Genomic DNA, 16,759 nt, shown 5'->3' with positions numbered 1-16,759 from the left:
ATATCTTGAATTACCATGTTTTGTCCTGCGGAAAATCCGGAACATTTGTTAAAATGGACAGTTGCTTCTTTCAAATAATTTGCATACGTTATTTTTTTTGTCTATGTCATTGACATCTTCTGGTCATAAATGGCCACTTTGTGGTGATTCGAAAAACCCGGAACATCCGTAAAAGTGGACATTTCTTTGAAGTTGACCAAGAAAGGTTTACATTCGTCGTTTGAGAATCGTATGACTGGCATTGTCATCCTTAATAGTCACTGTATGGTCATGACAAAAGTCTGGTAAAATGAACTTGATGAGACCTGCAATTTCTTCTAAAAAATTGCATTCGTGTTTTCAGAATCGTGTCAATGTACTCACCGTCGTTTGGTTTTAATGGTCCTCACTCATGAAAATCAGGAAAATTCAATTGGAAGAATTCGCAGCTCTGTTGCTCAATTGTCAGTTCTTGGCTATTTTTACGGATGTTCCGGGTCGTCCAAAGGAACAAGAAACGAGATCATACGAAGGTAACGATGGTATACTTATTTGAATTCCATCACCGCAAGTTGTTTGCAAAAAATCTGCTCTCTGAGTCAAGTTTCAGAATATATCCACTTTTCCGGATGTTCGGAGTCTTCCGGAACACCACAAAGTAGTCTAGCATGATCAGATGACGGCGATGATATTGATACGATAATGGAATTATTTAAAGTTTCAAGAGCATTGTCAATATCAAGTTTTGTTCGCAAAGAAATATTAACATCAAGATTACTATCGATAAGTATTTCACATGTTTTCCAATCGGCTCGTAAATAATTGAAAGTAGAGCTTATCTTCTTCTTCTTTCTGGCGTTACGTCCCCACTGGGACAGAGCCTGCTTCTCAGCTTAGTGTTCTAATGAGCACTTCCACAGTTATTAACTGAGAGCTTACTGTGCCAATGACCATTTTTGCATGCGTATATCGTGTGGCAGGTACGAATATACTCTATGTCCTGGGAAGTCGAGAAAATTTCCAACCCGAAAAGATCCTCGACGGTGGGATTCGAACCCACGACCCTCAGCTTGGTCTTGCTGAATAGTTGCGCGTTTACCGCTACGGCTATCTGGGTAGACCTTATAGGGTTGAGAATAAGATCAGAATCGAAATCAGTGTGTCAATTACAAGTCAGTTTGAAGCAAATAAACTTGCTGCCCAGTACATTGAAAAGTCAAATAGGCAGCTATGAACGTATATTTACCAAGCTGTGTTTCGACAAAAACACCCAGAGTTTCAAAAACTTTGGTTTGAAATGACGAAAAAAATTTTATACGCCCATGAATAACAATTGCAGCTCAACCACATGCTCCACCCAGTCGATCATAACGATGAACAAAAATGTTTGGATCCAGGTTTCAAAAAAGTTACAGTAATAACAGCTATATGTATGTTATCAGCTGTTAGAAAATTACACAGCTAGGCCTCTTACCATTCAAAGAAAAAGCGTATCAATGAACTCAAAATATTTAGATCCATTAGGAAAGTTAAATCAATAACAATTGTATTAGTAAAATCTACACCAACTCGGACTACTTCAGCCATAGTTGTGGTTTTGAACATTGCATCAATCATTTGATTCAATTGTTCAGATAGAAAATCAAAACCAGAGGGAGACATGTTACTAGAAGTAGGTGCATTTTCTAATGATTTTCTAATCTTTCCAACAGCTGACATTCCCGAGATCTCGGTAAATGTTTACCGAATATTGGAACAAATATTTGATAACCGTCATCTCGGTAAAATAAGTAAATCACCGAATTCTATTCTGACGAGTTATCTGCAATATATTATGCTGAGGTCTAAGAAATAAAAGGTTGTACCTAGGGTTGTACGTTATCAGTTATTTGATCATATGTTTATTGTAGTCATTATAAGTTGCTAATCACCATTCATTCATCGATCACGATCAATTAGATATCCACATACTATTTAGAAGTGACTAACATTACGTAATGCATACATATAAAAAGTTTCTGTTGTAGTGTATACCTATCCTAATCACATATTTCCTTCCACAGTGATATCTTTAATCGATAACAGAATACAAATTTGTATCGTTAGTTAAATACAGTCAGAATCACAGGGAACCATACGTGTTCAATTTGTTTGCTTTTCAGAAAACTGAGTCAGAATCGGTAGAAGATAATGAAACTACTGCAGCTACTGATCAAAATCAAGAGGCTACCGGCGACTCCCAGGAATCAGAAAACGGTCCGGAAAAAGAGGAAGAAGGCATTATCAATGAAGCAAACCAACAGCAAGAAGCAAATCAAGAGCAAGAGGGGGAACTGAATAAGGCTGAAACGGATGAAAGAGATCTCTCTACCGAGAATGAGGTAAATGAAAAGGAACTGATTGAAAGCGGTAAGATAAATGGCATAAATGGCGAGAATGAAGAAGATAGAGACGATGAAGGCAATACAGAAAATATGGTAGAAGAAAAAGATACAGTAGAATCAAAAAATGTAGACGATCTCAAGCAAAACGAAGAAACGCAAGGCGCAGGTGAGCTTACAAATGATAGCTTGGAAAGTAATCCATCGAAGGAAAATGAGGATTCTGAAGAAATTGAACAAGATAGCTTGAACAAACCTGATGAGGAAGTTGCTGATACACCATTAGATGGCGACTTCAACAAGATAGTAGATAATGATAACGTCAGCAGAATGTCGGCCACGTCTCGTCAATCTTCAGCAATATCTCAAACTGGAACAGGGAAGGTTTCTCGATCAACCACTGCAACCCGTGATTTATCGGCAAGAACTATCCAAGCGGATGAAAATGGGTATGCCAGTGATGTGAAAAGCAGACAATCTTCAGCACAATCCGAAAGGATTACTGAAGCTATAATCAATGAAGTGTTTTCATCCAGACCGGAGAGCGGTTTGAATGGCATGAACAACGGATCATCTAAAAATTCCGCTAAATCAACAATGTCTCGCAGAGAGTCGGCGAAATCAATCTCGGTCGCATCTAATAAAACAAAATCTGCTGCATCTAAGCACGACGGAAACAATAATGAATTTGATGAAGAAACTAACGGCAATGATGCCGAACCAGCAACGTCGAGACCTTCGACAATCGCAAGCCGTACAACAAACGAACACGAACAAGCCGAACAATCAAACTCGCCTCGTACTCAATCGAGTTCCACAGTTAGAAACGTTTCGGCCACTTCGGTTATAGAACGTCGCCCATCGGCCAAATCAACCACCTCACAGAAAAGCCGCACCGCAGATGATGAAGAGGAGGGTGACTCCAACGATGACTCGAATCAGGCCGATGTTCAAATCGTTCATTACAAGAGTGGCGATGAGGTATAAAGTCTATAATCTTTGGCTTCAGTTCTACACATCCTGAATGAGCGATAAATCGTTATTTTTTTTGACTATGGAATGATTTTGACTACCTATCAATCTACTTATAGCGTGTCCTATCAGCAATTAATGTTGTCCATTGTTTTTTGACTAGCAACGCATACCATACCCTAGCATCATTAGAAGCATACACCGTTGAATTATTGATATCTATTAAACTTTCTCCTCTCTCTAGAAGTAACTAACCTACTTTTTTGTGTATATGAACGTGTAGACAAGACACCTACTTTTTGGAAGTCGAGAATGACAAATAAAACAGCATACTTAGCAAGAGAGAAGAGCATATATAAAAGCATTCGTGTTTGTATCTGTGTTTGTTCAATGTTCAAATATAATATGAAGCATTTCTGTCTGTCTTATCAATTGCTGCATCTCTAGCCTGAAAATTAGCTTTTATAGAGAAATGTTGTCTAATTACCCTGTTTTCTTTTCTCTTATTTGCTACTCTTGCTTTTAAATACCAACTAATCGTTATTGTTTAGGATGGACACGATGAGAACGATCAATCTAACGAACAGCCCCAATCCACCGCAGTCAACGGAAACGGCTACGAAAATGGGACACAGAACGACCAAAATATCAAGGTGGCCGTCGAAGAACCTCCTGTTGATTCAGAATCAACTCTTCGTCACCTAGAGGCATCGCCGAAGTTGACAGAGACTGACCCAGATGCAGGCAATGCTACTGAAGAAGATGAACAGCAGGAAAAAGTCGAATCTCCAAGTCCAGCAATGGAGATCAAGGGAACCGTCGAGGGCGAACCGGATGGAGGCCAACTGCACAGCGCACGACCATCCGGAAATTTAGACTCTTTCAATGTAATATTTCCAATAATTATCCCACCACCCCTCGACATTAATACTTTCCACAGCCAGTCTCTGTAGTAGAATGAGTTTGAATGGTTTTGGTGTAATTCAGTTTGTATCACTGCCACGCAGGAAGTATTATTGTACATAAAATTACCTTCGGAATCCACCCTTCCCCTTGGCGGGTACTTCCGGAACATAAACCCTGTTCGGACGGTTCCAAATTCTATCCTTGCTTGCCACAAATTTCTATAAAATCTATCACTGAAACCTTCAAAATCAACTTCAAACCGTTTCATTTCGTATTTTGTTATCGGAACATTTTTACGACACGTTTTCAACACCTCAAAACACATAATTTTGAAATTAATGTTCTAGTAACTACCCCGAAGAAGCACGAAAGCCAAGGATTTTTCTCCATTTTACAGGGGCAATCGATACAGGAAACAATTGACAGTGGCGACATGGAACAACTGGCGGTGATCGTGCTGGACGGAGAGGGGGGCAAACTTCTTGGGCGACACTCCAACCAACCGGAGATTCAAGCATTCCTAGACAATGTGCCTTCCTACATGGTAAGTTATGTGTTATAAATGACATGGGGATTTTCCACTGGTTTGTTGAGTTACTTACATGCACAGGAATGTGTACGCTTTCTTAAATAAAATATAAGATGGATAAGTTAAACAGACATAACGGTTGATAAATGGGTCAAAGTTTCAGGCACAGTGCGATCTTTTCTATTATTCACTACTGTACATACTTTGAAGCTTAAAGTGAAACATATCAGTATCTAAACATGGCTACCATAATGGCCGGCATATGTCCCTACTCACGATTTCAGAGACACTAATCTGAAGAAACACTAAACGTACGAAGTCACTTTTTATGCTTCCTTCGCGAGATTTGTGTCTTTAAAGTTTTGTGCATTATTGATTTTAGATTCCAAGTTGTTTTACCTCAACACACCACTCACAACACACAACAAAATATATAATAATTATTTGTATTTATCATATAATCAAATTGTGACATAACCTAGGGACATTCGAAACATGTCTGGAGTGATCAGACTGATCCAATAGTTTTTGGACTTTTTCAAGACCATTTCCACTTATTATTTGACGAACAATGAAATTCGAAGTGTCGCACGAATGCATAGGGGAAGGGGTGGTAAAATGAACACTTTAAGGTTATCATCTTGTGTATGATAGAAAAACGAGGAATTTGTAAAGTGCTGTCGTACAACATCAAAAATAGGGATGTTATCTATAGCATCGCACGAATTCAGACTAAAATAGCAAAATTAGCATACTTTCATTGCTATAGCATTGCCCGAGCAGAAGAAAATAACTACTGAATACCAAATTGAGGTATTCCATACCAGATAATTTCCAATACTACATACCTGAATGAGGTATGAATTAGCCCTGCATAAGAGGTAAAATACCTCAAATAATATCTCAAGCATATTCTACGAACACCAAACTGATAACTAGATTAGGTATTGTAATACCTCAATAATACTTGATGGATTTTCATATAAAAATGAAATTTTTCAATTGTATTGCAATACCTCCAGCAGACCTCAATAGCTGTTTAATACCTCAATGAAGTATTTTTAATTGTTTTAAAGATTTTTTTCAATACCATTATAATACCAAATTGAGGTATTGACAACTGAAAAATACCTAATTTTGGTATGATACCAAAAAATGGTATGCATAAGTTATTGGGGAGTTATTTGTTCCTCCTCGGGTAGCATGTTGGTAAAATAAACAGCTGTTGGTGGTAAAATGAACATGCAAAAACCTTGAGCAAAACAAATATTTCTGAAAATTTTTAGTGCATTACCGAAAATATAACCATTCATGATTGTAACCCATTTAAAACATAATTTTAAAGGTATCAGATTTGATATTATATCATAGCGATATTCACCTCACTGAAAAACCTCAAGACTTCCGAGCTAATAGTTACGCCAGTTCTAATTTTCAAACGTGGTTTTCTAAAATCTTAGTTTTCGTTGGTATTTTCACTTCAATTGACCTCCGTATCAACCCAAACAATCCGATTTATGCTCTAAATCGTCCGTGCGTGATGCGTGGTGTTCATTTTATCACCCCTTCCTCTAGGGAAAAATAAGAAAATTGCCACTCCCCTGGAGGCCTCTGCAACATACGAATCAACAAATCATGGAATTTGATATGCCGCATGAATAGTTTCTACCAGCATTGTGGGATATTCACACCATATGCTGTGTAACTAGTTCGATGCTGAACAGTTGCTGAATATTGTAATGTTGATGTGAGAATGATCAATGTTCATAGAAATTTTTTTCTATTGATTGAACCTAAAAAATCTGCTTATCTTTGAAGCCCAAGCGGTTATTTGGAAATGAGCCGTTTTGGCCGCATGAGACCCTCATGATCCAAAACTGTGTCCTTCAATTTCCTACAAAAAATACATAAATAAATTTTTTTATCACTTCAATTTGAAATGCGTTGAACTGTGTTCTCGAAGTTGAACTTAAATGTTATAAATCATCCATATTTTTGAAATTAACGGTAATTTGCCAAGTCTTGCTATGATACCCCAATAGACCGATAATAATTAATAATTAAGATCGTCAAGAATCCACAGAGACACGATGCACTGAAGTAGTTTGCTAGGAACCTATAGGATCTCCTTAGAACTCTAAGGATCTAGAATTTACCAGAAATACTCAAAATACCACTAGAAATTCACGGTATACCGCTAGAAGTTCACAGGACGCACAAGACTTCAATGGCAGCACGGTGCCCCGACAGACCGTTATTACGAAGAAAAAATTGTCTATCAAATCTGAGCACAGAGCTCGATTCCTGAAATCATTTTGCACCTCTGGGCCAAATTAAAAAAAATCCCAAAGAGGAATATCGAGAAATCTTGATTTGAATAAAAATTTTCAATATAATCCTTATTAAAATTTCGCAATAACACTGAAAAAACCTACAAAAACGCTCAAAAAGTTGGGCAAACTGTTCTCAACTAGTATAAAATTGTTACCGTTGTTATGATTAGAAATATTTACAACTGACATAACTAACCGGAGTGGCTTAAGTATGTGTTTTTCATAGTTTACTGGTTTAAATTTATTTTATTGTTGTTTTCTATGATGAATTGATTGAATACATCAACAATAAATCAACAATTAACATGATTGTTGTTTCGAAAAAAAGGACCTGAGAATAAATGTAGCACATTAATAGCTAGAAAATAAGCCATTTGAATACTTTTATAGTCGATAAGAGCTAGTATCAACCGTTTGTTTCAAATCTGGAATCATTTGGCTGCTATAGTACGCTGACGTCATTGTCAGAATGAACATACGCCTGATTGATGCAAGTTTTTCTTCCAGGATTCGCACTAAATGACCAGCTCACTGAAGTTTGCCTATTTTATTCACTTAATAGTTTTCGCTAATGTTCTCAAATAAATGAGCTTAGAGAGCTAAGAATAAGCGTTTTTATACAGGGCAAATTGACAATGATGTTTCATTTGGGCATGCTTGCATTCATCATTGCTCTCTTTGCATTATTATTGAAAACTGATTTAGTTTTCGAAACACTTTTCAGTGTTGTACGATAAAGGATCACGAGGTGTTTTGGCGAAGTTGTTAACGAAATAATGGATCTATGAAATCAGATAAGCTTAGTTTGGCTAACTTTTTGAGCGTTTTTGTAGTTTTTTTTAGTACTATTACGTAATTTTAATATGAATTATATTGATTTTTTAAGTCAAAAACTTCAAATCAAGATTTCTCGAGACTCATCCTAGGGATTTTTTTAAAAATTTGCCCAGATGTGCAGATTGTCCTCAGGAATCGAGTCCTTTGCTCAGATTTGACGGACATTTTTTTTTTTTCATAATAACGGTCTGTCGGGGCACCGTGAGCAGTTTACTGAGAATCGTTGAATTTTGCGCTGCATCCGCAATAACTAACTATACACACTCAGATTATTTTCACGAAATCGGCTATGCGTATCTCGATTTCTCAATTTCAACCGAGACTCAGCTAACAAATTGTCCGGTTGCTTAGCAACGAAGCACGGTTTACTGACACTCGGCTTTTATTTCCGGAGATCTCAGGAAAAATGTTTGCCTACTGCTCGGCTGTGCGAATTTCGGCATTCTAAATTAAGTGTGTACATTCTCATGATCCCGCAAGACACCTCTTACGTCTGATAGGAATACCGTCAAGCTACCATTCACCGTGCATTTAAAAAAAATGCGCTTCAAAAAATTATATAACTTTTCCAAATAATTCGAAGCGTACTAGAATACCACTATGTAGCGTGCAATTATATCATAATTCAGGGAAAAATCTAAAACTAGTGATGCATAACAAAGAATTACTCAAAAATTATGTTTGAAAATGTCATCTTAAGGTCGCCTCGTACCGTTATATGTCACCTTTTACCGTGCACACTAGTGCACCATTCACCGTGCGTACAGTTTTCGTCATGATTTAATTTTGTATCTTGAAGAAACCCTGTTGATTGAGCAACTATGTTGCTAATAGTGTGCGCATTTATTTTTGAAAGTATTCAAATCTTCATTTACAATGAAAACCATAAAAAGTTTAAAAATTGGATAAATAATTATTTTTTCATTAAAATCGTTATAGGAGGTTTGACTGTATTGTCCAAACCATTCCATATTCACTCAGAAACTAAATATGAAGTAGTTTAATCACGACATAAGAATAAATCTAATATTACCGAATAATTTTATGCCTTTTACACTAATGCACGGTAATAGGAAACATATATGTTGAAAAGGGTCCATTCATACTATAACGTGAAAATGAAAAATGTGAATTTTTGGCGTTTCTACTAAGAGTGTTGAAACATCTAATTATCAAACAGAATTCACATGATTTTGACTACATAAACTAGGTTTTTCAAAATGCTTTGTTACAAAAACTACTTCATTCCATCAGGTTTATCTTGTTTTGCAGACAAAAGAATAATTTGTAAAAATTGTATGAATATTCTGTAGAAATTTGTATTTGTGCACGGTGAATGGAGACCACACGGTGACTGGTGACTTAACGGTACCTGTATTTCGCTCAGTATCCTCAAGAATCCACACTGAAAATTCTCAGAAGTCAGAAGCTTCTTATAGTGGAACATAGGATCCCGTAACGAATCTCCTGAATTCACTTAGAAAACTGCTATACCTAGATATACAAACTTGATTAAAATATTAATATGGAATGCAGTATACTGCAGCATGAGCACCCCTGCCATAGAATGTTGGATCATCTCTCAAAATACCACACGAGGGGGAAACCCGAATTAAGGTTTCCAAAGGTACAACTTTATGTTTCTACATGAAAAGACTTCCAATTTGAGGCAGTCTCTCTATATTTACTGGATTGTGTTCAAATTTAAATTCATCAACTACCGTTTCGATTCATATTACGGACAGCTTCAAATTCCGGACACTCTACTTTGTATGGGAAACATTTCACACGAAATGTTTCAATTTTTGCCGTTTAAAAGTTCTCACTTCCCATGCTTGTTTTAATAAGCTTTGTTCATAGATATCTATGTAAATTTCTCAAGACCAACTGCCTTATACGTCTCTTTAGTTGTTTGACGATTTCAATTGATAATTTGACTTTTCTATTTGTGATTTTCATGGGCTGTCCGGAATTCGAACCAAAGTGTCCGGAATATGAGGCAAAAGTGACGTAGCGTCCGGAATAAGAATTAAGAAAATGCCACACATTTCTATTTATTTGAAATTATCCACATTGCGGAATGAAAATCTTTACTCATCATTTGAAAGTTTATTATTTTGAAGGCTCGATTACGCGAAGGAATCATACAGAATAATTTATTTTATATGGTTTTAGATAAGTTATACACCACTGAAGCCTTAAGTGTCCGTAATATGAATCAAAACGGTACACGGCCATCTATGTTCGAAAGAGTAGTTGGAACCGGTTCTCCTATATATTTTGCCCATTTTTTTTCATACACACTTAAAATTTGTTTAGCCCCTTCTTGGAGTTGAGGCAGGTCCGTCCCACTCGGGCTCAGATTGGGTACCACTTCTAGTACTGCATTTGGTCCCTCGGTAGTGCAAAAGGTAACCAAGTTTGACAGATCGTAGTCACGGCATTCTAGATTACCTTATGAGTCATAAAATTTTGGGCAACTGCAAGGGACATGGAGGTCTTTAATTTGTCTTGGGTTGAGGCTCAAATTTTCACAGTAGCTTCTGGAGGTTGAAATGAACAAATTGGTGGGACGTAACTTAAAACTTTATTAGTTTGATCAATATGGACCAACGTTATCAACATACATACTCATAGGGGGAGATCCCCCCGTACCGAACAGCACCTAATACCAGACAAAACCAAATGAATGTAGTTTGTACCATATTCAAACTAAATGTGGACAAACTACAATTTTGGTCAAGTGCCACCTTTCCCCCAGTTTCGGACAGCTTGGTTTTTTATATGGTATCGGTATCTTTGTAATTTTTGCACCAGTGTCTCAAAATACATTCATATTTCATAGATTCCGTCGATTATGGTATCAAACATGACATAAAAATAAGAAGAATGAACATTCAGGACAACATCGTAAAATGTGTTATTTTTCATCATATATGAAAGAAGATTTTGAAGGACATCTTACAAACTAAGTAAAACTCCAATTGTTCTTGTAAATATTGCAAATGTATTAAATTGGTTATGAAATATTGTTCCTGGAGTAAAACCATTTGATAATGTACAGATATGCAGAAATCGAGCCATTTCCAGATTGTGTCCAGTTTTTGGACAACCTTTCAAGATTGGTCAATTTGGTACTAGAATACATCATCGAAATTAAATGTCAAAATTCATATTTTTATTTTCAAATTTATTTTTCTACGCTACAAAAATGGTAAAATTTATCATAAATAAGTAACAGCATCATATAAAATCATTATTTTTTGAATTATGAATTGAGTGACTTAAGTGTTCGGTACTGGGGGATCTCCACCTGCACCAGACAAACAGCTAAAACACACTCAATCCTCACTCACTCACGCTTCAATGATCTTATTAAAAAAAAGTAAGTTTATGCTGTGCTTATATTTGTCATGGTGATGCTACTAAACGATGTATAGAAAAAGGCAGTGGGTCATTCATTCTTCTAGTTATTGTTGAAGTTAAGGATTACATGTTGACGCTACAGAAATTTACTTAAGAAACGCAATTTTTTTTTTAATCAATAAAAAGTTAAGAAACATAACTTTTTGCTTGATTTGGTTCTAGTATTGCGGTATGCTTTTTCATACGCAATGTATATAATTCCATGCAATAAAAAGAACAGTGAACCGAAAAGGCGAGACGAAATTTGTGATGAAAACTCTGTTTGAATCATTATCATTTTTGTTGCTCTTGTATGAAAGCTTGTGGTTGGTTCAAACGAACTGTTCCAAATCTTAAGAAAAATGGTTTCTATTTTCTGTATCACCTACCGGGCTGATTCATGTGGGTCTCAACGGATCCATTTTGTTGCCAAAAATGGAGCATTCCAAAAACGGAGCATGCCAAAAACGGAATCCCACTGTGCAAAAAAAAAAAACATTTTTTGGAAATTTTGCTCTAAACTTAATGTTCTACTATTTTGCTGAAGCATATACATTAAAATTTCTACAAATAAGAAAATAAGTTATACCATTTCCATGAAAATGTGGACTACCCTAATTTACAAAAGCACAACAACAAAGGGCTATCTTATACTAACAACTTTGTAGACGACCGTTTTCGTCTAATGTTTCATGTTAAAGCTAAAACTGCATATTTACGTGGACCATAGTAAACATAGTAAAAAAGATCCCCCAGTACCGGACACTTAAACAACTAAATTCATAATTCAAAATATATTGTTGTGTTTTTTTTGTGATTCTGTTACTCATTTATGAGAAATATTAACATTTTGTAGCGTACAAAAATAAATTTAAGAGTATTGATATGAATTTTGACATTTTATTTTGATGATGTATTCATTAAAGGTGGCTCCCAATACCGGACACCATCTGGAAATGGCTTGATTTCTTTAAATAACTCTGAGTTATTTACTCCCTATTCAAACCTCCAAGTTTAATATTATCGTGTTATTTCTGGATCAAATTTCAGTTAATAGTACTCTTAATTTGAGCAATTCAAACAAGATTAGCTTTTCTGTTATCCATCTCTACTCGAGCAAAAGGGTTCATGCACAAATTTTGTCACGCTCCAAGAGGTGGGGTGGTCGTGGAAAGTGTTATAAGCCTTAAAAAAAAATAGAAGATCTATTCAAAAAGTGGGTCGAAAATATATGTATATTTAGCTTCACATCATCCCAAATAAAAAAACGTCTGTCTGTCTAATTATTTACTATCATTGCAGAACAAAATCCGTCGGGTTCACGTTGCGGCTCGAGAGGGTAGCATACGGGACCTGCAATCGGCGCTGGATCGGCGAAAGTTCGCCACCGCCAAGGATTCCATATCACCTCACGGTGCAACACCCCTGCACGTGGCTACCATCTTTGGACATTCAGGTAAACTAATTTGGATCTAATTTGGTCTGCAATCACCTTGTTTGTCCAGCGTTCTTTTCCAATATGCGTGGTTCAGGTTCTAGCAATAGGAAACATGTGTGTTTGTTCTCAATCACGACGGCGACGGAATGGGAAATTTACCATTCCTTGACGCATGGGAAATTATATTTACCTCATCAGAAGTAGGACACAAAAAATAGCCTATGATTATCATGCATGTGAACACATGTACAGTATCGAGCATATAAAAAGCACCGAAGCAGTTTTCCCATACAAAATAATTCACTTCACACAGCTAAACAGTTTCTCAACCGTTTTTTTTCGTTTAACAGATACGTTGAATTCCGACAAATGAAAAAAATCGGTTAAGAAACGGCGGAGGTATACAGTACTGGACAGAATGAAGTACGCAAAAGCCATTTTTAATACAAGATGCTGAAGTTTGGAGCTCCGGATCGGATGGTCCGATTGATCTTTTCACCGCAGCTCTGAAATAACATTCCACTCAACTGAAAAATCTCAATATTTGCATCACAAACTTTAGAATTATATAAAAACTCTAATTTTGTGAAAAACGGCATTAATTTATTTTGGAAATGTTTTGAACACAATGAGATTTTCTGAAAAGAGTTATTTTGCAAACTCGTGTGTCTTATCAAATTGCATGTTTTTTCAGAGGGGCAATTTCATGTATCAGAGGACATTTGGACTATTTCTAAGCGGGCATATTTAAAATTTAATGTTTTTTTCCTTAAATATCAAGATGTTTAGCCCTGGGTCCATCTCGGCATCAACAACTTACTTCTTTTACGAAGAAAGTAACAGTAATTTATGTCGTTTAAAATTTTAGTTTAAACGACGATTATTTGATGAATGATTTGATCATAAGTTCTCGGCGTAAAAGGCATATGTTGTAACCATTACACCAGGTCCGTCTCCAAAGCAATTTATTCAAATACCACTTTACATTGATTTCTCTGTAATATAAGCCAATAAATGTAACAGTAACGTACATTATTGTTGATGGTAAATGACTGTGATAACCAAATTTAGTACTATATCATGCAACTAATTCCACTAGAGTTTGTTTCCTTTGACGATACTCGTGTTTCGACCTCAACTGTATAGCCGTCTTTAGTATCGTGTACTAGTCAAACCAAGTACACGATACTGAGAACGGTCTTACAATTGAGGTAAAACTGCCAAAGGACACAAACTCTAGTGGAATCTTCAAATTTTTACGGCAAATAAATTCACGCTTTAGAAAATTCGATCCACGATTTTCCTTGTAGGTAATTAGGTCAATGATGAAATTAATGATAGCATTTAGTAATATATACTACAGAATACAATTTTTACATTGCTGTGTAAAGTGCGCTGTGCAACCCGACATGAAAAGCACTGGCACACACCTCGGCAACGAACCCCCCAAACCACTCCATCGACTACCCTTCCAATACCCATCAGTGTAAAGTTATCAAGGACGTCCCCAACCGATGATGGTTCATCACAATTTAATGAACTGACACACAATACTAATACCGATCAGCACAAGCTGTCTGGCCTAGTTGGAAGGATTCAATATATTCCAGTGTTTGAGTGGAGAAGGTTGCTAGTCCGGTCAATATGAGCTTGGCCCAGTTGAACTTAGAGGATATCAACAGTACGCAGCCTACCCATGGTTGCAAAAGCGATAATAAGCAGTTAATTAATACTAATTCCAGGTATTATACGATACTTGGCGGGACGTTTTCCGGAAACGACCAGTGCAACGGACAACAACGGCCGGACACCGCTTCATTATGCCGCGACTCTGAAGGACAACGGCCATTTCTACAACCTGCTGAACCATCTCGGGGCGAATCCAAAGGTGGAGGATAACGTAAGTGCACTGTTCGCGCAATTTATTATTAAAAAATCAATTTGTGTGGGATGTGCCGCAGTCGAGATTGAAGTGCTCAGGGAAGTGGCTAGGGATCGATTTTCTGGGGAAATTATATCTTTAAGAAGCAAATCAATTCATAATATAGTGATGATAATGTGTCTGTTTTGAAAATCGTACCAAGATCTATCCATCAGAGAAATTGCAATTTAATATAAAATCCAGAACTCATTGGGTTTAGTTCAGTGCTGGGAATGGTAATACATATAACACATAAACTTTACTAGAAACTTGTAATGTAACACAGTGGTAAACAATTCCCTATTACCGAATTTTTTTAGAAAAACAAATATAGATTGGCAAAAAATATAGATTTTATTGAAACATTTAAAACAATACTAGTTCAAAATGCCAAATGAACGGAACAAAATGCACTAAAACATTGGGGTTGGATGAAATAAATTGAAGTAAGACGCACCAAAATATTTGGGTACAATGTACTGTTAGACTGTCATCGTGTTGCTCTGATGTTTCAAATTTTCCGATATTTGAGTTGATGCAATAAAACAATTCGATGTGTCCGATCATCATTGGAAAAAACTAAAACAAAAAAGTGACGTTGGAATTTGATATGCCTCCACCTAAAATATCTGTCATACGATCGTAAAAATCCATTTTTGTCCCCAAAACCCCCACTGGATACTTTTACAAACCTCCTGAGCTTCATGAGGAATTGTAAGAGGGAGTCATGATATGACTGAGAGCTCCTTATAGATTTTAAGGATTTTAAACATATATGATTTGGAAATTGAATAAGGTCAAATAAAGGGTGTTGAGATGATGTATAATACAATCAAGCGATTCTCCACACACTGAATTGTTATCCTAAGGGAATGTTAAACGGAAACTAATGAAATCTGATCAAATCAATGTCAGGTTCAATCCATTTATTTCGATTGTAGCTATAATAAATCACAGGAGCCCCACTGTTTAACCTTTACAGTACTGGGTGCCGACATCGAAGTTTCAAAATTGTGTAACTTTGCCATCGTTCGATCGTCTTTGATGAAGTTTTCAGGGAAAATCACAAATGAGTTATATTTTTGTTGCAAGCATTTCGAATTCGGTTATTATCATAAATTATATCGATAAGAGTACAGATTAGTGCGCAATAAAATCTACGCTGTTTATCATCATATAAAATATGCACGTATATCACCTCCCCTTTTGTACGTATAAGGCCTTTTCGCGACAGCTTATATGTGAAACTTTGCACATATGAGCATCGTAGAGCGCAATAAGTGATTTAGTTATACGTACATTAGTGTGGGACAAAATTTAGATCCTCACTCCAGTCCACTTTTTGGATTGCATTTAGGTCCCATAACAACTGTGCAAAATTTCATCCCGATCGGTGAAACTATATTTACGCGCCAGCCCTTCAAAGTTTGTATGGGATTTACTATGGGAAAACATACTTTTGCAAAGAAAAATCAGTAACAGTAATAACAAATTTGGGCAAAATTTACAAATAGTATTTGTTTAATAACTTGGATTGCTTTGCGGTCTTCGACAATGTTGTTCATCGTAAAAACACCTATCGAGATCTGTGTTCAGTATTTTTTATAGAGGTCAATGCGCGACCTTTGGCGATTTTTCTTTCCAAAAGTAAGTTTTCCCATAGTAAATTCCATACGAACTTTGAACGGCTGGCGTGTAAATGTAGTTTCACCGATCGAGCTGAAATTTTGCACAGTTGTTATGGGACCTAAATGCAATCCAAAAAGTGGACTGGAGCGAGAATATAAATTATTCATATAACTGTGTCCCAGACTAACGTACATTTTGGTTGGCTGGATAACTCATTTGTGATATTTCCTGAAAATCTTATCAAAAACGATGGCGAAACTACAGAATAATGAACCTTTGATGTAGGCACCCAGTATTGTAAAGGTATTCAGGTATTAAACTTGTTTTGTTATTATGCTATTATGATGAAATATTTGAGGAAAATGTTTCATAAGTATATTCGAATAAAAAACCGAATGTACAAAGCTTGATACAAATATCAGCAGTTGG

At 36.3% G+C, this 16,759-nt stretch overlaps 1 protein-coding gene across 9 annotated transcripts in view; it reads left to right on the top strand.

The window, feature by feature from the left end:
• Positions 1–16,759, top strand: part of LOC5567456 (extracellular matrix-binding protein ebh) — a 186,607-nt gene that overhangs the window by 115,972 nt on the left and 53,876 nt on the right. For 4 of the 9 annotated variants that reach the window (XM_021845538.1, XM_021845542.1, XM_021845536.1 and 1 more), the window contains 5 exons: positions 2,142–3,341; positions 3,884–4,219; positions 4,636–4,782; positions 12,645–12,798; positions 14,523–14,680. In XM_021845538.1, the coding sequence (XP_021701230.1) occupies positions 2,142–3,341; positions 3,884–4,219; positions 4,636–4,782; positions 12,645–12,798; positions 14,523–14,680 (1,995 nt within the window). Of the gene's footprint in view, positions 1–2,141; positions 3,342–3,883; positions 4,220–4,635; positions 4,783–12,644; positions 12,799–14,351; positions 14,462–14,522; positions 14,681–16,759 lie in introns of those variants that run through there. The other 5 variants (XM_021845541.1, XM_021845540.1, XM_021845544.1 and 2 more) reach the window with 3 other exon arrangements.

Source organism: Aedes aegypti, chromosome 2, assembly GCF_002204515.2.
Source record: "Aedes aegypti strain LVP_AGWG chromosome 2, AaegL5.0 Primary Assembly, whole genome shotgun sequence".
NCBI classification, from domain to species: Eukaryota; Metazoa; Arthropoda; class Insecta; order Diptera; family Culicidae; genus Aedes; species Aedes aegypti.
This window is presented reverse-complemented; position numbering and strand designations above follow the sequence as displayed.